The 25579-nt window shown below is 44.6% G+C and overlaps 1 protein-coding gene across 6 annotated transcripts; it reads right to left on the bottom strand.

The window, feature by feature from the left end:
* Nucleotides 1-25562, bottom strand: Spring1 (SREBF pathway regulator in golgi 1). Of its 6 annotated transcripts, none has more exons than XM_048785655.1 (6): nucleotides 25328-25559; nucleotides 13087-13243; nucleotides 9535-9686; nucleotides 9094-9207; nucleotides 8135-8216; nucleotides 1-1052 (listed from the first exon to the last, which is right to left on the bottom strand). In XM_048785655.1, exons 1-6 carry the CDS (start codon nucleotides 25439-25441, stop codon nucleotides 631-633), a joined length of 1041 nt encoding a protein of 346 aa, XP_048641612.1. In that variant the 5' UTR covers nucleotides 25442-25559; the 3' UTR covers nucleotides 1-630. The 6 variants fall into 6 exon arrangements, with proteins under 6 accessions (XP_048641612.1, XP_015358029.1, XP_048641614.1 ...); XM_015502543.2 differs by having other exon boundaries at nucleotides 25264-25544; XM_048785657.1 differs by lacking the exon at nucleotides 8135-8216 and having other exon boundaries at nucleotides 25328-25555.
* Between the last annotated feature and the right edge of the window lie 17 nt (nucleotides 25563-25579).

Raw genomic sequence — 25579 nt, 5'->3', positions numbered from 1 at the left:
TCAGAAAGTTGGGTTTTCTTCTCCAAAAATCATTTATACCTGCTACAGAAACGCTGAAACAGTAAACAGCTGTGTGCCCAGGAATGGCCTAGTACAGGGCTTCTGTGACAGGAGAGGGGAGGAGGCCCCCTTGTGCCACACTGAGCAGATCCCAGTCCTTCGACAGTGGTGCAGGAAGGGAGAAGGACCGCCTCTGGACACGTCACCACCGTGGCTGGAACAGTCCTAAGGCAGATGGCACATGGAAACCCAGAACAGGGCCCGGGGCACTCAGGGCCACTGCTGGCAGCGCTGCCCGAGGTTAGAACGCAGCAGTCAGTTCGGAGTGTTCACATGATTTTAAAAGCCAGGATATGGTTCCTCCGTTGTATCTGAGACCCACTCTCGAAGACATTGTCAAAACCAAAAATAACTCCCTAGAGAGAAGATCCACATTCCAAGGGACAAGCCATCTTATCTGGGTGAAGGGACAATTTAACTCGTGAAACTCTAGGACCCAGGACAACAACAAAAATAATTTCTTTGAATATATTCAACTAGAATGGTAAGGCATTTTCCTCCATAAAACACTATGGTTTTCCCAGTATTCCAAAGGAATCTAATAAATAATTTTACCGAGAAGAGCCCAGATCAAAATGGAAGTGAACACCCAGAGCCTGATAGACACAAGCCACAGGCCCCTGTGTGGGTGCCGAGCTGAGTCTCCAGGGAGGCCGACACCACCCCCAGCTCAGCCCGCGGTTCTTTCCTGCCTGGGCCCAGCCCGAGGTTCCAGTCCGCTTCATAGAAGAGCTCTGCCAGGTGCAGCCTGATGGTGGGCAGCGCCCGTGGACAGCACAGGAAGTGGTCACAGTCAAAGTGTCCCCATGCCACCTTGTCTCCTTGCCCTGGACTGGCTGGGACATTTAAGTCTGGCCCTGGGTGGCGCGTCCTCCAGCAGTGTCTCAGGCCCCAGGCTGCAGCGGCCGTCATGCAGGGAAGAGCTCGGGCGGGCTCTCTCCGTAGCAGTACTTGGCCACGGGGTCCCGATAGGTGTTCTCGTGCTGCACACTCTGTGGGCAAAAGGGGGACAGACACAGGGTGAGAGGCAGAATGGGCAGGAGCAGGCGGCCAGCAGGCTCTCCCCGCAGGAGGCCGGCCCAGGCCATCTCCAGGGTGACTGACTGGAGGCTCCCAGGACCCTCTGAACAAGGAAGGAACTCAGCACTGAGTTTTCAGAACTTTGTTTTCATACAAGCAACTTGAGTTTTAGGCAGGTTCATTAAGTAGCCCAAGACCGAAGCAACTGAAGTATTAATCCAATATAAGTAGGTATCAATCCAACTTGACAGCCATACAGCCAAACCTCCTCTTTGTTGGGATGTTGTTATCAAAATGAACTGAAAGGCAATTGGGAAATCTCCATTTATAATAAAATGAAACTCAAAAAGCAGAGTAGCTTTGTACCAGTAGTCCACCTCACTTATGAATATAGCCCTCCTTGCTCTGAAGCTCATTTTAAAAGGGACATTCCCCCCCCCCCCGTCTTTTCCCTCTCCCCTCCCTAACAGGATTGGGGAGACAGGGTTATCTTTTCTTCTGCACCTTAGGCCTAGCTGTCTGTCTTTGAGCACACACCCACCACAGGAAGATCCAGGAAGTGACTATCTCCCAAATTAACGGGTGAATCTCCACATCATCAGGGCACCTAGGATCCACCACACTGGGCACACCTGGAATGTAGGCTTTGAATCCTCTTTAAAACACCCTCTGCTCTCCCTGACGCACAGAACCACAGCCTCTAGGAGACGGTCCCTTGTGCTTCTCCTTTGCTAGCATATGAACCTTCCTTTTCCTTTTTCTAAAACCGTGTCCTCCTTATTAAATTGGCATCAGGGACAAAGACTGAGCTTTCGGTAACAGCTTCACTTAAGATTGGAAATACTTCTGGGTTTTATCAGTTATGGAAAGAAAATGCTTGGCCTCTTCTTGCATTTCTCGGAATGAGCGTGATGTGAATCAAAGTCCTGCATCCAGCCCTCCTCTTTAAAGTCCACTCAAGCGGAAAGCTCCTCAGGCAAAACAAGGCCACCAGGAACTTTTAATGCTCTCAAATGCTCCTTCCACCCTGGAACACTTGCCGTGCTCTCAGAGCAGACTAGAGACATCAGAAGGGGCATAAAATCAAAAGGTGGGCCACAGAAGCCTGGCGAAGGGCACAAGAGTTCCAGAGCATGGTGAATGAGCTGCTACCTCAGGGAAGCCAGTGAAATCTTGGTGGCACACCTGGCGATTTCAAAGCTGAGGGCAGAGTGCGGAGAGCCAAGGGCCTTCAGACCTCTCGGTGACAGGTGCACTCTGTGTGAGGAATAGACAATCCCGGTGGTCCACTTTCAGAACAGTACTTAGCTTCAAATGTAAAGTGACTTGGGATGCAGGAAAGGCAGCTGGCCAGGGGAGCAGGATGGAAAGTTACAAGCAGTCAACACCAGAGTGTCAAAACTCACAGCCCCTGACAAACAGGAGGTGAGAAGGAAGGGGCCCACCTGGCCCTGACCAACAGAGATAAACTGTGAAATTGCCAAAAGCCACTCAGCCCAGGAGACTTCACCACAAGAGAACACAGGGAGGTGGGACAACTAAGACACATTCCTTTAAATAACCCAATAGGAGCGGGTGAGACCTAGGTGACTTGGGGAAGATAGTACAGCCAATGAGGAGCTGGGAGAGGGGATAAAACACTGGTCCTACCCAACCTGGGGGTCCCTGAGCACCGAGTGGGCACTGAATCTTGCAAGACCATCATTAAAGCCTCACTCTTTGCTGATCCTGTGTCTCTTAGACAGGTGAGCATGTCTCTTACAACCTGGGAGCTTGTCCTGGAGGAGATGCGTCCCACCCAACTTTGGGTGGCCTGCTCTGCCCAGATGTCCCATTGCCCACCAGCGGGAGCAACACTGGGTTTCCTTGGCTGAGGCAGGAAATTGGACCAGGAGTGCTGCTCCAGTGGTTGGGAATTTTCGGAGGTTGAATATGTGTGACTGAGACACACCCTGGGCACTTTGCAGAGCCCCACTCGTGGTTCCAGACGGCTGGAGACTGACTGAGCTCAGCTCATGCAGGAAACTCCATTGAGGGGGCTGAGCACATGTGTGGCCCAGGGAGCACAAGGAATCCCCAGTGACGGGAGCTGAGCACACGGGTTCTGGGAGGTTGAGTCCACGAGGTGAAACTCGGTTACAGAAACCTAGTAAGAATGGGGAATAAAAACTCTAGGCCCAGGGAAAGGGAAGGCAAGTGGAAAGATCCCACCTGTACCCATCTTCTTTAAGAACCTTTAAGCACTCATGGACCCCGCATTCTTTACTGTTCTGTTCTGACCAGTCTTGTTCTGTCTGACAGAGTTTCCAACTCTGCCTTTCTTTTGTGCTATTTTTATATGGACGCCAGGTACTTATTCAAGAGTTAACTCTCAAGTTCACTAGAAAAGGAAAGAAATCTTCTCCCTTAAAAAGTCCCAGGCATGGGGGTGGGGGCTGGGGCTGGGGCTCCGTGGTACAGCGCTTGCCTAGCATGTGTGAGGCCCTGGGTTTGATCTCTAGCACTACATATAAATAAAATAAAGGTCCGTTGACAACTAAAAAAATATTCTTAAAAAGTCCCAGGCAGGGAAAATATACAGTGGCGATGGTGGGAGTGAATCTGTTCTGTAGAGGACGAGTGGCCAGCTGGACCGCTCATGTCAGCGTCCACCATGGCTGTCAGAGTCCATTCCTCATGTTCCCAATGGCACATGCCCTTTCCATGTCAGGGGTCATACTAAGAAATCTGTGACAGGCTCTACTTTAATTTCTATAGGTCAATTTACATTGGTAAGAATGAAGGGTCTTTGAAATTACTAACCTGGACGTTTTTCTAGTTGGCCAGGCAATCAAGAAAACATTAGTTTCTATAAAATGTTTAAAGTGCAATGTTCATTACTTTAAGGATTTTTATTTGGCAGGAATAATTGATTTAAAGTGTTAACTGGACTTGTCTGATACCTTGTTTTTTATGGGTAACCTAAGTTAAAAATGGGTAAATTAGATTCAATCTAAGTGGGACAACATTTATGAATGTGTTTGTTAGAGGAGACGTCTGATTAATCTGCAAAGTTAAAAACATCGACTGCTAAGTTTAAATTTAAGTGCTGGTGATTTCTTGAATTCCAGAAGTTGACATATATTTGGGTCTGTTAAATGTCTTTATAAGTTGGGAAATGGAAAAACAGTCTTAAAGTTGCTTTGCTTCTGGGCCTAGCAAGGTTGCTAAGAGTTAAGATTCTAATAGGTGTAATTCTATATGTTGGGAATACAAAAAGTTTCAGCTATGTTTTCATTAAAGTATTGTAAATAAAGTATTTAATCTTATTAAAAAAGGACTAATTTGTCTGAATTCAGAAATCTCATAAATTTGTCTAATTTCAGAATGTAAATTTAGGAAAGAGTCAACAACTGGAAGAAGGGATATAAAAAGTTACAGGTATGGAAATGTATGTTTTTGAACAAGAAGTATTTTGTATGATAAAGTAGTATTTTTGTGCAGAAGTCTATGTGAAAGCAAGGACAAAGCTAAGGATGTAAACAAGCTGTAGAATGTCTAAGTTGCAAAAGGTTTGTGGAAGGTAAGTCTCTAAAAGTTTATGCACGTGATTAAGTTGACTATGAGTAGTCCAGTCAGAAAAAATTATTTAAAGGCTTTTCTAAGGTCAATTTAAAGGCACAGATATGAAACAAAGTTTAAAACATTGAGTTGTTCTTATCCATCAAGAGAATTTGTGTCTGTTAGGTTTTATTACTAAAGGAAAGCAAGTCTGAAAGGAATTAGAATTTGTTCCAGTTTTAAAGTCTTTTAAATGATTACTTTGTAACTGGTTAAATAAACAACTGTTCTCTTTTATACACTATATTTGATATAAAAGGGTCACGCTCCCATTTAAAAACCTGACTTATATCTGTTTGCTTTGGTGAAGTCTATTTCTAATCATTAACAGTGTTTTCTAAATGTAAAAGAGATTTAAGTCTAGCTTAGAAAAGCACTTTACCAAGCTTATGTCCTCCAAACTAAAATTGTCTGTAGCAATAGTCTCCTTCAGATTTATGTCATTTAGTATTCTGGAACTGGATATGGGTAACCCATTATCAATAAGTTATACACAGAATTTTCTGTTACCTTTTAGAATAAGATAGAAATTTAAATGTACTTTTGGAAGATAATCAGGAGAGTCTAAACTTGTTTAAAGGCTGACAATGTGGAACACAGACGCAGTTTACCACTTTTCCCTCAAAAAGAAAGGAAAAAGCTCTCTTAGCTTCTGCTTTGATCCATATTTTAGATGTCACATTATAGTGCATTGACTGATGCTCATATAGACTCAGGAAACAACATATGAGAACTCTGTAAAATTATATTTAAGGAAGAGGCAAGATCAATTTCAGAAATAAGACACTTTACCTAAGATTAGTCAAGAACCCTGCCTCACCTGAGAGAAGGCTCTGCCTCTCACCTTACTTCATGTTAGGATTACTCCAAGAAGGCTAGCTTTAAAAACTCATTTAAAAAAACATAACCATGGGATGGGGACATAGCTTAGTTGTCAAGAGTGCTTTCCTCACATGCACAAGACCTTGGGTTCAATCCCCAGCAACACACACACAAAAAAAATAATAATAATAATTAAAAATAAATGTGGGTAAATGACAGAAATCAATAAGAGGAAAGGTAGCAGGGGTGGGGAGAGGGAAGGGAAAGGAGAGGTACTGGGATCTGAATTAGAACAAGATATGCTCCATGCTTGTATAATTACATCAAAATGGATTCTGTCATATATAACTAAAAAGAATCAATAATTAAAAAATAGTTGAGATCAAAAAACATATTTTTGTTGTAAAGATTACCATAATCTCAAAATAAACAAGAGACATAATACAAAACTAAGTAAAGGTTTGGGTGAATTATAAAAGATATATAACGTCTTAAAAATTTTAAAGTAAAATTGTAAAGGATCTCATATATGATTGATTTTGATAAATTTATGGATCTTTCTGGAGGCAAATAGATACAAAAGATATTAGTGTTATTATAGAAATGATATTTATTGGTACAAAGCTATTATGCTTACTGAATGTTTTTGTTCTTTTTAAAAAAATTTTTTTTTAAATTTTCCTTTTGTGCTTGTTGCCTATTGGTATTTGCAGAGCTACTTCTTCTATTAGAATAGCCGGAGTTAATCTGAAACAATAAAACATTACCTACAGGACAGACAGGCTATAAGGCTAACTTCCAGTATTAATACTGACCCCAATTAAAATTATAGACATGTAAGTTAAAACCCACCACTCCCACTTGAAGACTGGTGAAACTGGCCTGATGAATTTTTAAAACCAAAAATATGGACACCAAAGTCAAGAAAGTAAAAGGACCCAGGAAAAGGCAATCAATAAAAATTTTGGCCCTTGCTGTCTAAGATGAGCAAGACCCAGGAATGATGAGAACCCTCTAAGATCACCTGCTCTCCTGATCAGAGGGATCAAGAGGACCCTGGAGAACAGGAAGCCGTTTAGTGCACACTCTGCCAAGAGGACGGTCATTCGAAAGGGAAATGCCCTGATGTTACCAAGGGAAGCCAACTGTGGTCAGCAAGATCCTGAGCCATCCTGGGAGATAGTACAACTGGGAGAGGAAAACCAAAGAAGCCAAGAGGTTTTTCATATGTTCCCAAGAATGGTCTCTGGAATTTCAACTGATTCTAAAAGTAGATAAGAACAAGGTCAATTTTGACCAACTGGTCTTAAATACCTGCCAGCACAACCATGCTTGGACATTTTTAAGAAAAGACAATGGTTAACTAGAGATGTACACTTGTGTCAGTCCTTGCAAAATTAAGTAAAACTGAGAGGTTATAAAGGAAGAGTTTTTACACAAGAGTGCTTGATGAATATCACAGCTCTACCTGAGTCATAAGTCTGTTCTGAGTCAATTTAAGACGGACAAGTCTTTATAACCTCCTACACAGGTGACTTACTCTGTGTTTGTTGGTGGTAGTAGTATGATTATCTAGCCCTAATATTTATTATGAGCTGCTTAATGAGCTCCCCTACTTGGGAAAAAGCTACAGAATTCTCTACCATGGAAACTAAAGGCCAATTTCTAAGAAAATATATGCTGGTATTAATTAATTAATTAATGTACTTAATCATCACTCAAGTTAAAGGGACTCCTTGCTCAGACTCCTCCTCCAGGATTCAAAAGTTGTCACTTCCACTTCCAGCCTTATGACTTGGTTTTAGCCACGACCAAGAAAGAAGACAAGTTTCCACCCATCTGTAAAGGAATTTACCAATGCTCCTGATGCCTGGGACAGCTGTCTGAACTACTAAAAGGGGTGAACCTATTTCCATGGTGGTTTCCACCTCAAAAAGTAAATATGACTAAGATAGGTGACAATACCAAAGGGTACAGGAACAAAAATGAAAACGAGACCAAAAGACGGAAAAAGAAAAAGGGGGGATTGGTGAGAAACAGAAAGTCTGGCTGTCCATTTTCAGAACATGTTCAGCTTCAAATGTAAAGTGACTTGGGATGCAGGAAAGGCAAGCTGGCCAGGGGAGCAGGATGGAAAGTTACAAGCAGTTAACACCAAAGTGTCAAAACTCACAGCCCCTGACAAACAGGAGGTGAGAAGGAAGGGGCCCACCTGGCCCTGACCAACAGAGATAAACTGTGAAATTGCCAAAAGGCACTCAGCCAAGGGGAATGTCCCACTACAAGAGAACAGAGAGGTGGGACAACTAACAGACACAATCCTTTAAATAACCCAATAGGAGCGGGAAAAACCTAGGTGACTTGGGAAAGATTGTGCACCCCAGAGTACTCGCCAATGAGGAGCTGGGAGAGGGGATAAAACACCGGTTGTACTCAACCTGGGGGTCCCTGAGCACCAGGCACTGGCTCTTGCAACACCATCATTAAAGTAAAGCTTTGCTCTTTGCTGTTCCTGTGACTCTTGGACAGGTGAGCGTGCTTCTCACGCTATTTAACAGCCAAAGAACAAAGCACACCAATACACATTGAGAGCCTGACAACTGACTGGTGTGTTCCTGTATCAAACACTTACCTGCCCTGGCCCCTTGAATCCTAAAACAAACCACAACTCTGTCGCCGTACAAATCACTGCTCACTCCAAAGTGGAGGGACTGCTGGAAAACCGGAGTTGAATTTCATTCAAAGACAAGAAGAAAAATCTCTCTCTTAATAGTTGGACTAAGAAGACTGCACCCAGACTTTAAAAACCAATTTTATGCTTCCATTTAAAGTGCAAACATAAATGGATGGCGTTGGAGAAGATAATGCTAAGTGAATTCAGCCAATCTCTAAAAAACAAATGCCAAATGTTTTCTCTGATACAAGGAGGTTGACTCATAATGGGTTGGGAGGGAGAGCATGGGAGGATTAGATGAATTCTAGATAGGGCAGAGGGGTGGGAGGGAAGGGGGGGCAGGAGATTAGCAAGGATGGTGGAATGTGATGGACATCATTATCCAAAGTACATGTATGAAGACTTAAACTGGATGTCAATATACTTTATATACAAACAAAGATATGAAAAATTGTGGTATATATGTGTATTAAAATTACAATGCAAAAAAAACACAAAGCACATGTGAAAAGGCATAAATTGGCATGAACATATTTTATATACCAAGATACAAAAAATTGTGCTATATGTGTAGTAAGAAATGTAATGCATTTCACTGCTGTCGTGTATTTAAAAAATAAAATAAAATCAATAAAAGATATTTTTTTAAAAAAAGCGCAAACATGCCCAGCAGACAGGAGATGTGCAAGGTGACTGGGCCTTGAGCTAATATAAAGGCTTCACTTTTCCCAACTTGGGTCCATCTGGTGCTGACACTGTAAACACTGTCATTACACCAGACAGAGCGCGGTGTGGAAGGCTTCCTATGAACCTTCTCCACCATCACTCTGCCCCATGTACATTTGCTAGTTTTCTCCAGCTGCAGACTCTCACCACCCCCCCCCCCCGCCCCCGGGCAGCAGATGGCGGCTCCTGACCTGGGAAGAGGTCCTGCACTTAGCCAAGCACAGTTCAAAGTGATCTTCCACTGCCATGAAGAGGTTCTGGAATGCCACTGCTGCCCGGTTGAGGAAGCGCTCCAGGAGAAGTTGCTACAGAAACAAAAATCAGTACCTGTAATAATTCCACATCGAGCAAGCACAGGTTAATAAGAGACGCTGACATAGAGACAGAGGGGGCCCAGTCCCTTATTCACTAGGCCTCTGATTAGCAACACAGTGGGCCTTTCTGCAGGGGAGCCTTCAGTCCCTGGGAACCAGCTCCTCTCTCTGCAGGCAAAGCCTACTGCACAGCAGTGATTTCTGATCCCACAAAGTTCCTTTCTAAGTTCTATAATCAGCAGAACCTCAGAAGAGCCTCATGGTCACCCTGAAATAAAGGATGACAGACAGGGAGGCCTGGAGCCGCAGCTGCTCTACCTTGTTGGGCTGCAGGCAGCAGGACACACAGTGCTCGTAGGCGCTGCAGCAGCCGTTGGCCAGGCAGCCATCGCAGCAGTACTGCTTTGTGCTGGGGACGCTGACATCACAGCAGCCATTGGTCAGCAGATCCTTCCGTTCACAGACGTACCCTGCAAGTCAGAGAGGAGTCTGAGCATGGAGCCAGCAGTGAGCACGGAGCAGTGTGAGGACGGACACAAGGACAGAAGCTGGCGACGGGGCAGCCTCAGCATGGGGGCGCCAGATGCGGACGTGTGACTAGGGCTGGCTTTCTCAGAGGGGGAGTGAACAGAAAGTAGGGCTCTCCACCGGGGCTGGCTCCACACTGCGATGCCTGTCAGCCCACAGCCAGGTGTTTCATCTGGGCACCTCGTCAACACCAGGAGACCGCCCACGACTTGCTGTTCTAACCTCTGCAAGCCAACCTGTCTTTCATCTGCCTCAAGAAAAATGTCCCCTTTTTTTCCTTCCTTTTTCCCTCTATTGCAGTGCAGGGAATACTCTTTTTCAAATAAAAATCTGAAAATAGGAAAAACCAAGGCATTCACTCACAAAAGTTCTTTCTAGACTTAAATATCAACAAAACACTCTCTACAACATCTTTTAAGTGCTTGCTGTTTATTTAGTAATTTGGAGAATTTCCCAAGTAGAAATAGTCATACTTCACCTTTGTAAAGTGATTCAGGCTCTTTGCACGTGAAATACTGGGGACTCAGCTAACCCTGGAGTTAGGGGACGCTGCCCCCGATGCCCAAGGAAGAGAAAACCTCCTCCTGAGTCTCTCCACTCAACTACATGCAGCCATCTCCTCCAGCCCAGTGGCCTCATGCCTAATGCCACCTCCCCACAGAAACTGATTTCTTGTTCAGAGCTTTGACACAGACATTTCTCCACATCCTTCTAGGAGTGGGACAGCAAAATGTCAGAAGGCTTCCATGAGGGCCACCACTGGGCTCTTAAGATACTCCCAGGTGCACGTTCAGGCCCACAGGTGCGTGCACAGGGTTCACAGGTGCAGAGCAGCTGCTCCCAGCATCACTCCACTCAAATGCCCCAGCTCCTTGGTCCTCAGAGAATGAGACTCGTTGTAGCGCAGGTTGTTTTCAGAAGCTACACTGGAAAACAAAGCCTAGGCAGAAGCAGGAGGCACCTGTGGAATAAGGACAACAGAAGGGACCAAGGGGGCCTTTGCTCAACACCTGAGAAACTGAGGCCTCAGGAGAACAGACCTAGTTACCTGGGAAACTGGTACCCTTTGCTGTTGTGTAACTGTTATTCCGTCTCCTAGGTTAGGAGAGGATGATTCTAAAGGCATAGTAAATGTTTCTGGGAGTTTCCCCCAACTATTCCTACTTATTTTCTTTATAGAGAATTCAAACAAACAAACAATCCAAGTAAGTCAGCACTTTTCTTGAAATTCTGCCCCAAGTGATAACTATAAACAACTCTGTGCCAGGAAGATCTAAATATTATGTGACCGAAAGGCTATTTGTCCAGTTAGCTTTCTGCCATTTCCTTTTCCACACTGGGTCAGTATTTCAGGCCTTCTTTTTGTTTCCAGTGCCACTGTCCAGCATTAAGCCTGGAATCTGCAGGTCTCATTTCTGGAAAGTTCATCAAGTTCTCAAGACCTCTTGCTCCATACCATGGGCTACTCATGCAAATGTTATTTCCAACAAGGAGACCGGTGAGATCACAACCTCGAAATGCGTTGCACTGCCTGGGAAATTAACTTCCAACCTTTGATAAGTCTGCAACTCTAATTGGTTGTCTTATTTAATGACGTGTTACCCAGGCAATATTCGTGGTGGCATCTGCTTGCTGAAAGGCGTGAGTGCTGTGAGCTTTCTTTATTTCTTAAATCACTTCTCCCACATTCACAGAAGTGAAATAAAAACCTATGACTCTTGGATTTTCACCAATTGATGAGTTGATTCTTGGAACTTTTTAAAGAGTCTGTGAGTCTCTGTCTCACGTACATTAATCAGAAAAAAAAAGTATACTTTTGCTAGCTACAATCAAAGAAAATGACAATTGTGTTTATAACTCAATGCTAAATTCGAAAGTCAAGGCATAAGATGTCAGGTCTTCTAAATTTGAAGTAAGCCCCGAACTCCACCATGTCAAGGCATCTGATCCCAGTCCTAACCAGCTGCACTATCTCTGTCAGTTAACTAACTCCCTTTGCTCAACTTTACTATTAAAAAAAAAAAAAAGACTTTTGCAATATTTGCTTTTTCAATGTGACCTTAAGAAGAGCTTGTCACTGCTACCACTGCTGATTTGCAAGTATATTTTTGTTCAAAATTTTCAGCTCTCTTATCTTAGGTAGGCAGTTTTCCTCTGACCCACCTCATTTCCAAATAATATCATCTCTGGTTTCATGACTTTGGGATCTTTTTGAGAAAGTTTTATTTATTTATTTTTATTTTGCAGGGTCTCTAAATGTTTTTTAAAGCAATAACGTCTTCATTTACTTTGGCCTCATCATGTGTAGATGAAGACTCTACTAAAGGTTCACCTGTCACAATTCCAACACTGTCCTGTTCACAAACCATCTATCCTGAGACTCTTAAATGGTAAAATTTGTTTGCAAACAAACAAGGAAACCACGTTATTTACAAACCACTAATTAAGAAAAAAAAAAAACCTACAAAGCATCAGGGAACTTTGAGCACTGTCTGGATACCTAACATTTAGGATAAGTTAGCACTTTTTCTGATGTGATAATAGTATTGCACTTATGGTTTATGAAGGTCCTTAGCAATCCTGGGCAAGCACTTAAGCCCTGGTGCCTCTCTCTTCACCTACAAAATGAGGCTGGCAATACCTACCTTCACAGGTCTGCTACAAAAACAAAAAAAAATGCAAGACATCCACACTTGATGCCCAGTGCCCAGCACTTGGAGGAGCTCAGTCAGTGCAGGCTGAGCAACAGCAGGCCTCTGGGAAGGGCAAGCAGGCTTCAAGGGGATGAGCTCTAGCAGGTGTCTGGTCTGGCTGCCTCGCCCCAAAGAAATCTCTTTTCTTATAGCTTAAATAGAAGCGAGAAACTATCCCTCAATTTCTAAGAGGAACACACTTTGAGTATGATTCATTTGAAACTGACCAGTCAGTCTATCAACAACCACATTTCCTGAGCGTCAACAGTAGGTGGATTCACTCAGGCTACCAAGGATTTTTAAACTGAACTCTCACTTTACAGAGTTCACCCTCAAGATGGAAGAAAAGGTTGTCAAGAGCTGAAAATACGTGAGCTGGAGACAGACTGGCAGAAGTGGCCCAGGGACTGATGGACAATTAAGTGCTGACACTGGAGGCTGCAGACACAGCAACTGTTAGGAGGAGGGAGAACCACCAAGGCAGGCTTCTCTGACACTGAACAGAAATGGTGAGCAGGGCATGACAGAAATGAAATGAGCACGCAGGGAGACGCGCTGCAGAGGAACGCCTGCTGAGACCAACCCCACCAAGGGCCCCACCAGCACGTTGCATCCTGGCTGCCAAGATAGGGCGCGGAGCCGGCCTTACCCAGGTCGTCCGTGATGAGGTGCTTCCCTTGAATGGAGTTCCGGCACTGATTGCTTGGCCGGCTGCTATTGCCCAAGTTGAACTGTACCTTCCATGGAATGGGTTGGTCGTGGTCCTGAACCTGGAGGAGATTCCGATCTCTCACTGCCCTCTCCTCCTGCAAAGAGACCATCAATGGAAAGGTTAAAGTATCTTTCCTTGTGATCTCACCAATTTTTCATAGAGACTGCAGCAAGAGGACATCATAAGAAGCTTGCCCCCCAGGAACCTGTACTCTGCTGGTAGAAACAACATCCGAGAAGGGTCATAAAATAGGATTGTAGGGAAAAAAATCGTAAGGTTTTTTTTGCCTGTACCTGGCAAGTTTACCTGCAAGGTCCCAGAATGACGTGCACATGACAAATGTGCAGAAGTGTTCATTTGCAGGGAAAAAGCTTTGAACTTTTTCTTTCTGATGGCCTGTCATTTTGAATTTTTTCATATTAAAAAAAAACATGTGGAATAGATTGCAAAATTTGAATACTTTAGCATAAACAGAAAAGGAAACATTTTTGTGACTGTCACCTCGGGCATAGCAGACACATCTGGAGCACAGGTCGCTTTCATTTGCAGTGAGGGTATTTCAGAGACACAGTATGGGGAAACTGAGTTGGGGCCGACAGAGGGTAAGATGAAGCGGTCATCTCGGGAGTTGACTGTGTGGGAATCCTGAGAATGTAACCCACAGCACCTCTACGGCAGACCAGAGGAGGAGCTGCCTGAGCAAGAGTTGACCCCCTGTCTCCTAGCCCTGAAGCCATGCTGGGCGGGGAGTTTTCTAAATCACCTTTTCTGTGCCATTAAAGAGATTGAGGAGGAAGGTGCTCAAGTGCCAGAAAGCCTGCCAAGCAGGGGACAAACCACTGCAAAAGACTCTCTCCTGAAGGTCTTTATGTTCTTTAAACATTCACCGTTCAAACAGAGTTCGGTGGCTTGAACCACTGAGATTGATCTGTTGTGGCAGGGCGCCCGCTGGTGAGCCCAGCTGTGTGAGAAGCGGAGACAGGAGGAGCTTCTCGATCTTTTCTTTAAAAAGGAAGGGGTCTGCTGGGGATGTGGTTAGTGTTAGAGTGCTGGCCTAGCATGTGAGAAGCCCCCGGTTCAATCTCCACATCGCCAAAGAAAACAGACCTGTCTTTTGTCACTTTTTAAGCAAAAAGGATTAACTTTGAAAATCTGATGGCTGGGGCTGGGGCTGGGGCTGGGGCTGGGGCTGGGGCTGGGGCTGAGCGGTAGCGCGCTTGCCTAGCATGTGTGAGGCACTGGGTTCGATTCTCAGCACAGCTGTAAAAAAATAAAGGTCCATCAACATCTGAAAAAAATATTTTTAAAAATCTGATGGCAAAACTTACATAGTTTTTAAAAAATGAGAAACACCTTTGTAATTACTAAAATTTATTTAGAAAACTAATCTGGGAAGAGCCATTAACATTTAAAACAAATATATATTAACAACTTGGCCCAGCAAACCCTTTTTTGAAGGCCACCCTATAGACAATGCCAATGTGTAAGGATGTACTGGGGTACTTACATTGTTTAAAAGGTAGAAAAACCTAGAAGCTCAACAGAGAAGAACTGAGTACTAGTACAGACGTGGTCTTACAACAGGCTGCAATGGACTGACAGATGTCTAGAGTAGGTCTTCACCCGGATTCCCACATTCAATTTTGTACAGCTTAAAATGAATTCTGACTCTTGAGTCTACCAATAGATGAGGAAAACACCTCTGTGGATGAGAACTGGGTATCAGTGTTCTTAAAAGTCCCAGATGATTTTAACAGGGTGCAAAGCACTGAGTGTCTACAGTATATTAAGCGAGAAAGCAAGTTGAAAATAGTGTGCACCGTGTCACACATTATATTCTGATAACAACTACAACATGTACATATAGGTTGGTAAGAACTGAGAAAAGCTTAGAAAGTCTACTCCCAATTATTGCCATGGAAGGAGACTGTGATTCTTAAAATTATCTTTAATCATTTTTGGAATAATCTTATTTTTAATTTAAGACGTGCTTGTGAATAACAGGAGAAACGAAGGGAAGGTCCTGCAGGAACTACACTGCCTGGTGACTTTTCTGTACACCTGTAATTATTTCAGACTAAAAGGTGGGTGTTTTTGTTTTTGTTTGAGAGAGAGAGAGAGAGAGAGAGAGAGAGAGAGAGAAATTTTTTTTAATATTTATTTTTTAGTTTTCAGTGGACACAATATCTTTATTTTATTTTTATGTGGTGCTGAGGATGGAACCCAGCGCCCCGCGCATCCCAGGCAAGCGCACTACCGCTTAAGCCACATCCCCAGCCCTAAAAGGTGTTTTTAAAAATAATTATCAACATTAAAGACAGAAATTACCCACGATCCCATCACACAAATAAAACCCCATCTGTATCTGTACATGAACTTCTGGCCTCTAAACCCACTTGATGTCACAAATTAGGGTGCTTTGCATTCAGCTCTTCTTGACACTAATTGGATAGTAAAACATTTCCAAGCACCTACAGGATCTCTGATCATCTCATTTTCAAGTCTATATAACGCCATCATGCTGATGTGCCCTGAGTAAACACATCCTGGTAGACTAACATGAGAATACCCAGGGATTTTGCTATCCTAGATGGCTCTCAATAAAATGTGAGGATTTAAAAAACTGTTGAATAATTTTTAGTAGTAAATGCCATGCGATGCTGAATAACTCCAAAAATTCTATCTACCGTGTTCAATACCACCAGCATTTAAATGCCACTAATTATGATTTGGCCACAACCCCACCAGGACCAGTTTTGTTCTTTAATTTACTATGTAAATGGTCTTTCAAGGTGGCTTTTTTGTTTTAACAGGAAAAAGTGGCACCAGCCTGCACATGGCAGGATGTACAAGAACAGGTGTATCTGCTGGTCAGTGGGAGATGAGGAGCGAAGTGCAGGAGTCTTGGGAACTGGGACAAATCATTTAGGAGCATCCTGCTTAACTACCTGTGAATTCACACCCCGCTGCTCTACTGGGACACACGAGCTAACTGCATCATCAAGCTGTGTGCACATTAACCTGAGCTGCAAATGCCACCCTGGATAAATTAATAGCTATAAAGACTATTAAGGGGCCAGTCAGAGTGCAGTAAACTGGCTGTTTCGACAAGGTTAAAAGTGTCCTTAACATTATTCCCAAGCTATCCTGTTATTTGTCTTGAAAGAAACAAGAGTTCATGGCCAAGTGATCTCAGAAGGCTCTCTGCCACAGAACAATATTCCTGGTAAACAGGAAAGCAATTCTCCCAGCGCTTGAACTTGTTTTCAAACATGAATATTCAAGACCCTGCCAAAGAATTGTGTGGGGAGGGCAGAGATGGCATAAGGTAATGACCTGGCCCCAGTTCCTTTTCTGATGGCACAGTCTTGCAAAGGGCAGGGGGAAGGAGCACTGAGGACTTTCTTCCTTCAGATGGGAGTTTAAACTTTTCTCAAACTGTTCCCCAACCCTACGGGTGGTCTCAGCTTGAAGCTCTTCACCAAATATGTGTATTTTTTTCATTCAAGATTCAGTCAAATGTATGGAACTTCTACAAAGTACAAAGGCTACAGGGACAAAGGTGACCAGGTGCTCCAGTCTCCAAAACCTCCTTGAAGCTGCTGGCAAGGAGATCTGCACCAAATCAGTGCAACAGACCACTGCAGACAGGATGAAGATGTCCCGTGGTACACCAGGGCACCAAAGAAAGGGTAGGAACAAAAAGGAACAAAGACACACGAGAACTTTCTTTTAGAATTGTAAGGAGTGCAGAAATGTCTTCATTGCTAATGAGTGTCACTTTGCCTTGAATTTTCAAAAGGTGTATTAATAACTGTGCTGGGCATGTTTCAGGGGTTGTTATAAAGGTCAAATGAAATGGTGTCCCACGTGGGTGAGAAAGCACTTAAACACAAGGCACTTTTGCCATTAAGAGATCTGCCTGAGTGTCTGGAAACTGGGAAGGAGGAAAGCCGAAGAACTTCCCAAATGCCTAATATTTGGGAATTGCAATAATGAAAAATCAAAGTTATAAAAAATTTAAAAGAGCTTTTCAAGATGAAGAAAATGCTTACATGCTGTGAAGAAACAGTAGGCTTCAATTACACACAGAGAAAGTATGAAAAATGACAGGAAGAAAATAAATAGGGGACCCCTCTGGTTGGTGAGATTACTGGTAACTGTTCCCTCTGCTGGCCTGTGAGGCCCTTTACAAACTTTCTAGAAGACATGTGTATCTTGGTGATCAGTGAAAATGCAAAACAAAAGCCAGATAACCAACACGAGAATCTTAGGATTTACTGCACTTCACTTCAGATAGCATCTAAGATGGCTCCAATTCACAGACCTAACTGCTTTAAAGCCAAAGATGTTAATGTGTTTTCAAGGAGCTAGGCAAATAGCCCCTTGAACTGTAGGAGCAGGGAACACTGCCTGAGAGGACCTGAGGACCCTCTGGCCAGCACTGGGATTCCCTGACCTCAGGCCCAAAGCCCTGGAGTCATCATCTCTCACCCTTTGACTTCCTGTCTTTCCTCCTCCCAGCCCATGACATCTGCCTGCCCATGTGCCTTCTCCAATGTGCGCCATCTCCAACACACCGCAGCACATGCCCAGAGGGGCACAGTGGTGCTTAGGAAAACTTTGTTAAAGAACATGCCAAGTTACCTGGCACCACTTGCCACCCCCAACCCTGTGCCCCAATGGCATCCCTCACTAGTTTCTCCTATGTTCCCATCTATAAAAACTTAAATTATCCCCCAAAGCATTAATTAACATGAAAACCAAAGAAAAGAGGGATCCAAGAAGCAGAAGCTAATGACTACCTCTGGACCAAGCACCACCCTGCTGCATCTGCCGTCTCCCATCTCCCCAAGCAAAGCAGAGGATCCCGCAGAGCTCCCAGTCTCCAGGCTTCTTCTCAATTAATGGCAAACACTTTCCTCCCCCAGCCCCGAACTCCAGCTCTCCAGCCCCATTTTGCAGATGGAGAACCTGGAGAGGGCAGCCAGGTGAGGGGAGCACACTGGCTTCCAGGGACATTCCCGCAGACTGGCAGATGCCAGTTGAAGTTGGTCACAGCACCAGGGCGCACAGGCCAAGGCAGGCAGGAGAGCAGCAGCCAAGGTGGCCTAGGGCAGAACTGCTCAAAGTTCTGGTCCTGGCCCTTAATATGCTTGGAAAAATTACCCAGGATCCCAATATGTGGGCTTCTGTGAGTTGTGGCTCCTGGTGTTTGATCATACCAAAAATTAAACTTTCTTAACATATTTACATTAAGCCAACTGTTAATTCATTTAAAAATAAAAATAACTCATGGCATGTTAACACATTTGGGGAGGAAAAAAGTTTTTCAAGAAAAACAAATGAGAAGAGGGGCAATATTTTTACACACTGTGACTAACGCCTGGCGTAAGTGGGGTGCTGGAGTCTCTCCTCTGCCTCTGCAGTCAATGTGCTGCAATCTGCAGTCCGGGCTGAAGTGCAGGCAGAAAAACTACCCGTGGTGTGGCTGGAAGGGCAGGGGAGCCTGGCAACTTTTACAGATGATTGTGGATGATCCTATGCCATGCTTGGCATCAAAACCTGAAGTTTTATCCGGTTTGTTGGAGAACAGCCACGCAGTTCCCAAAAAAGTTAAACACTGGGTTACCATCTGACCAACAGTTCCACTCCCAGCTGTGTACCCTACAGAAACAAAAACATGCCCCACAAGAACTTGTCAATGGACGCTCATAGGAGCACTGTTCATAACAGCCCAAAACGCCACCAGCAATGAATGGATAAAATTCAACAGATGCTTACAATGGACTAGTCAGGCATAAAAATGAAGTTCTGATCCATGCCACAACACAGATGAAGGTCAACTGCAAGAAGCCAGTCACAAATGACCACGTTAAGATTCCATTTATAAGAAAAATCCAGAATAGGCAAATCTATAGAAGTAGAAAGCAGGTCAGTGATTGTTTATTTTTATTATTATTATTATTATTATCATTTATTTTAAAACAGAAAAAAATTTTATATTATTTTCTGTTATAAACTGTAAACATTACATAATAGCATAAATGACATTGGATACTTCCTTGAGACAATATTTTAAAAAATGGATGCATATGTTTCTGAAAACTTTCAGCAAACATATATGTAGCTCAACTCAAATAAAAAAAACATTTATTTCCCCACAGATGATCAAATTAACTACATCTACAGTGGAAGTATTTTTTGTTTCCAACTTAAATAAATTTTCTTGTTGTCAGAACATTTCTAAATAAAGGTACTTGATTTAGTGAATATATGCCCATGTAGACATAGACTCAAAGTAATTTAAAACAATGTATAGACTTAATAGGAAATAAAAATAATAACTTCCAATTACTTTCTTTTTTTTTTTTCTGAGGGATTGACCCACTTTGATCATAGCTAGAAAGTAGCCACCTCTCTGATGTCACAAAGGATCACGGAATCTTAACGTGATACATGTAAAACGGAAACAGAGTGTCAGGTTCTTTGCAGAAATACTAATGTCATTTTAAGGCCACACATTTTTCTCAGAGTACATCCTTTGACTACACGTCGTGGGTTTTGAAAGGATGTATTTTCCTTTCCTAAATTTTTATTTTTTTTATTTTTATTTTTTTATTATTATTAGTTGTTCAAAACATTACAAAGCTCTTGACATATCATATTTCATATATTTGATTCAAGCAGATTATGAACTCCCATTTTTACCCCGTATACATACTGCAGATTCACATCGGTTACACATCCACTTTTTTACATACTGCCATACTAGTGTCTGTTGTATTCTGCTGCCCTTCCTATCCTCTACTATCCCCCATCCCCTCCCCTCCCCTCCCCTCAGTGATTGTTTAAAGCTGAGAGGGAAGGACAGAAAAATTATGAAAGTTTCTAAAATATGACTGTGGCGGCTTCCCAACTGTGAATTCACTAAATACACTGAGCTGTACACTTTAAAAATGAGTTATATAATCATATAAACGTGAATTATATCTCAGTAAAACCGTTGCCAAAAAACAGTTCTGTATAATATGGACTTTGAAACCGTGCCTGTGAACTTTTCATGCACTGTTAAAATCCACGAGTTTCTCTTGCACTCGAACAGATCTTATGCAGATCTTCCAAATGTTGACAACATTTTCGTATACATATCAAAAAGGTCACATTTGTTAATATCACCAGTGACCAAATGGAATAGTTCCTTAAGTGTTAGGAAGTCATCAAGCTCAGGATGGCACAAACATGTTTCCCAAAATTCTAATTTTCACTTGAAAGTTTGAATTTTATCTTTGGCAACAAATAACGTCAGATGTTTTCTGTGAAGTAACAGGCTCGCTTTATTGGTTTTCAAGAAACTGTCTATCAAATACCCCATCTGAATAACTACAGTGTACCGCTCATTGTTTCAGGTGAAAATGGTGTTCCCTGAAAACAATAACTAGTTCAGCTCACAACTCAGTCGCCAAGTACCCTCCTTCAAACAGCCACACTTAGCCGCAGAGGACAGCTGGGCGAGGGAATCTCCCTTCTTGTCAGGCAGAACGACAGGTACTGAAGAACAAGACTGATCAACGATCAGCAAAACTCATCATGCTCACTGTGTAGTCTTGGGGGAAATAAGGCTCTCAAACACAGGCATGACAGTGAGGAATGCCACAGCTACTAGGACAATGTGGCGCCACGGCTGTGATCGGGCTCAGATACCAGTTTTACCTACCATTCCTTTTGCTCCATCAATTCAAGGGTCAGCACTGTGAAAAAAGCATGTTAGGGCTATTTTGAAAATGATTCTGACCTTATAGGCCCCCTGAAAGCATCTCAGGAACCCTCCAGCGTCCACAGACCACATTCTGGAAACTGCTGGACCAGGTTTCTCTAAAGTCTAAACCTCAGTGGCTCAACAGGAAGGATCACCTCTTGCTCATGGTACAAGTCTCACACAGGTGAGTCAGGGGCTCTACTCATCCTGTTTCTCAGGCAGCAAGGTCCCCTCAACATGCAGACTCCTGGCTCACTGCAGCAGGGGGGTGGGGGGAGCAGTAACCAAACGTCACCTGGAAAGGACAGTTAATACTGGAGGAATAAAAGCCAGCCATGAGGCCACTGCTACCTTCAAAGAGGGCAGGAGAGGCGATCCCACCCGCGCCCAGGTGAAGACCGAGCTACGGCTTGTGAACACCCCTGATGCAGGGGAGGTGTGCTCCACCTCATTACGTACATCCACATAATCGGACAGGATGGCCCGGTGCACTCCCTTCCAAGGCCTGTGTTACTGAGGGGGAAGCAAGATGGAGCAGCATCTGACAGGCCACCGGGGCCAGCTTATGAACAGCTGATCCATACAGTCACCCCGTGTTAGGAACTGGATGCTTCCCCCCAAAGCCCCATGCTACTGTATTCATCCTCAATGTGATAGCAGGGGAAGTGACATCCGTATTTAGAGGGCCTCTGGGAGGTCACAAGGGTAAAGCAGCTGTCTGATGCCGATGTCTGCCACAGGAGGCCAGGAAACGACATGCCGGTGAGCGTCCTAGAGGAAAGGATACAGCCCACAATCTGTGGGTGCAGATCTGCTCCGATTTCTCCAGGCTGACTGTTGCCAGTAGATCTAGTGCTAACAAATCTCCTAATTTTTCAAAAGAAGCCAGAGAAGAGATTTATTTGAAATTTCATATATTTTTAAACTCTACTGTGCAAATACTGCACATTAGCTGTTCTGTCACAATGTTATCAATTAAGAATGTGAACTTTAAAACCAGGCAGCCCTGCATGAGATTCCTGCACCTGCACAAAGGAATAATCCCAGCTACACAGAATTCCTACAAAGTAGAAAGAAAGACATCCTCGAGTAAAATGGTCAAAGAATATAAGGCACAATAGGGAGGGGAGCTATAGAATCACCAGTATGATATTTACCTTTTCCAGTAGTAAGGGGAACTTAAGGCAAAATAACATTCTATGCAAAAATAAATTCCAAAACAAACAAAGATTTAAACATGAAAAATGGTGCAGATAAAAGACGTCAACTAGTTGCTCCTAGAAAGGCAGTCCCCGCGGCCTGAGTGTATACAACGTGTTGCTCCTATCAACATAAAATGAAAATGTGAGCACCATCTCTCACACATCAAACTGCAGGGGAGGTGCGCTCCACCTCATTACGATATCCACATAACCGGACAGGATGGCCCTATGTACTCCCTTCCAAGGTCTGTGTTACTAAGGAGGAAGCAAGATGGAGCAGCATCTGACAGGCCACCAGGGCCAGCGTATGAACAGCTGACCCATGCAGTCACCCCGTACTAGGAATTGGATGCTTCCCCCCAAAGCCCTATGCTAACGTATTTGTCCTCAATGTGATAGTAGGGGAAGTGACATCCATATTTAGAGGAGGGCCTCTGAGAGATCACAAGGGTGAAACAGCTGTGATGGGATTGATGGCCTTGTTGGGCGAGGAAGGAGCCAGAGCTCTCCACAACACGAGGTCCCCACCAAACACAGAATACATCAGCACAGGTGGAAGCCTTGGACTTCCCAGCCTCCAGGACAAGGATGTGTTGTTCAAGCCACCCTGTCCATGGTACTCTGCTGCCACAGCCTGGAGCGAGACTCACAAGTCCTCTGAGCCCCCATCATGTGGTAACGAGCCCTGCCTTTGGTTCAATGCCCTCTTTACAGAGTTCAGCCACCTAATGGGAGAAAGGACGGATCACAGCAATGATTCAACAGAGGCAGACAACAGATCAGGGCTTCTTATGTTTTGAGAAATTAGACCCAAAGAAATTTACAAGGCAAAAATTCTACCAAGAGTTACAAAGCCTTCAGTCTTGCCTTTGTTCCCACCCCCCAAAACCCACTTATGGTCACAGATCACAAGTAAGAAACAAAGACACTGTAATAAAAAATAATAATAAAGAAGATGGTGCCCTGAGATACTTAGGTTTATAGGGAAGAAACAGCATCTGAGACAGGACATGAAAAATCAGGAGTATGCAAGCCTGAGAAGAAAGCAAACGCCATCCCAAGTATAAAGACACTTGTTTGCTCAACCAGTATTTGGGTTCTCACCAAGTGCCTGGCACTATTCCAGGGGCTGGAAGGTCTCCGAACAAGACACATGAGGTCCTTATTCTCAAAGAAATTACATTTGAAAACAGTGAGTGAGGCAAGACAGATAAACAATGAACAAGAAATGTTCCATTGGTGATTCCTACCAAAAAAAAAATTAATAAATAAAGCTTATGGGCAAGGAGTACTGGGTCACCATGTATGGCCTAAGTAACCAAAGTATGAAGAGTTAGCCTGACTCGAAACGACAGAAAAGATTCAATGACACAACCCCAGAATGGAATCTGGGGTTTTATCTGCCTGTTAACAGGAACACACAAAATTACACATGGGAGAGTAACATGATCTGATCTTCTTAAAGATTATCACCCCTGCTGCTGGGTACAGAACAGATCCTGAGACAAGAAAGGAAGCCGAGACCTGGTGGGCTACTGCAATAGTCCAGGCAAAAGATGACAGATGCTTGACCTAGAGTGACAACTAGGAGAAATGAACAGGTTCAGGTCACATGGCAGAGGCAGAGCCAATATCCTGGATGTAGGAAATGTCAGAAAAGAAATGTCTGAGCTTGGACCACCTGGTGCATAGTAATGCCTTTCTGTGAGACTGGGAAGACTGGGGAGGAACAAGCACTGGCAGAAGAGAATCCAGAGTTCTGTTTTGGCCAAGTGTGAGAAGCCTACACTACCATCAGGAAAAGCAGTCAAGTAGAATGGCGGCTGCCAGGGGCTAGAAAAAAAGAGGGACTGAGATGTTATTGTTACAGGTGTCGTTTGTTTTTTCACATGATGAAGAAAATTATGGGGATGGATGGTGGCAAAGACTACACGTGACAAATACATTTATTATCTCTAAACTGTACACTTAATAGTGGCTTAAAAAGTGAAATTTATGATTATCACAAAAATTTTTGGAAAAAAAATAAAGTAGGCCATTACACAGAAGAATCTGGGATTTTCTGGACAGGTCTAGACTGGAGTGATCAATTGGGAAATCGGCATACAGCTGGTAAACAATGGTGCTAGAGATCACCTGGGTCAGATAGAGGGGAAGCCAGAGGACTAAGTCCTGGCACACAACACTCACAAGTCCAAACCGTTCCGAGAAGAAGCAACACATGATTGGAAAGTGTCCAGAGGTACCAGAAAGCATAAGTCACAGAAGCCCAGCCGTTCACGGTCACCACACATCCCGGCCAACAAGAGACTTGCAACATTTCTGTTCTCTAAAGGGGGAGGCAGGATACAATTCCCTATCTTCCCTATTCCTGGCTTCCTTGCCAATCCACTAAAACATAGTTTGCATTTATGTACTAATTTATGAATTTGACCTTTGAGAGTGGAAAGACAGGCTCTTAACTACATCAGGACAACCGCATCACCAAAAGAATGTCCCTGGCACATCTTGGGATATGCTCACCCTTCCTTGAAACTCAAGAGCTCAAGTTGGACTTCTAAACAAACTCCGGGTAACATTTCCCACTAATGCTCGCTGCCATTGCTCCCCAAAAAGTCTCATGTGGAAGAAAAACCGAAAGGGGAATGAAAAGAAACCTCCACCTAACCAAGTCGTGCACAGAAAGGAGTTCCGTCCAGTCACCCAGGTGGCCTCAGCACGCAACCCCCAGCCGCATGATTAAATCGAGAGCAGGCACGCCAGCGCTGGCCTCGCACCTGACCACTGCCTGGCCCGGCCACCACCTACCCTTCGTGTCTCGGTTTCCCTGGCTGTAAAGCGGGGACGCCCACCTCTCCCTGGACCGCTGGGAATCCGGTGAGGAAAAGGCACGCCCCCCGCAGGCCTGGACTGCCAGGTGAGGAGCACCCAAGTGCCAATCAAGGGCACAGGCGCCCCGGAGGGCCCACCGCGGCGGGTTCGAGTCCCCGCTCGGCCCCGGCCCAGCACCGCCTTTCCGCCCCCGCACCAGCGGAACCGGCAGGACCCTTGGCCCGCCCGGAGACCCGGGGCAGGGACACCCACCTCTCGCGACCCCGAGACGCAGGAACCCGGCGGCCGGGAGCGAGGACGCGCGGGCGGGCGGGCACTGACCTGCTTGAGGGTGCTGCTGAGGAAGTAGACCAGCGAGAGCCCGAAGACCAGGGCCAGCACCCACCTCTTCCGCAGGAGCCGGCGCCACACCCTGGCCGCCAGGTTCACCATCCCGGCGGGGACGCGGGGCGCAGCGGCCGGGGAGCAGAGCCAAGCAGGCCCGGGGACCCGGCGGCATGGCCCCTACACACCGGGCGGCCAGACCCCTAGCCGCAAACCCGGCCCCGCGGTCCGCGGCCCAGCCAGCTCCCGGCAGCAGGCGCGCGTCACACCACGTGACCCCGGCCCACGCCCCGCCTCCGCTCCGCTTGCGTCA

This window comes from Marmota marmota, unplaced genomic scaffold, assembly GCF_001458135.2.
Source record: "Marmota marmota marmota unplaced genomic scaffold, marMar, whole genome shotgun sequence".
Classification (NCBI taxonomy): domain Eukaryota; kingdom Metazoa; phylum Chordata; class Mammalia; order Rodentia; family Sciuridae; genus Marmota; species Marmota marmota.
Note: the sequence above shows the minus strand (reverse complement) of the source record. Positions and strands in the feature narration are given on the sequence as shown.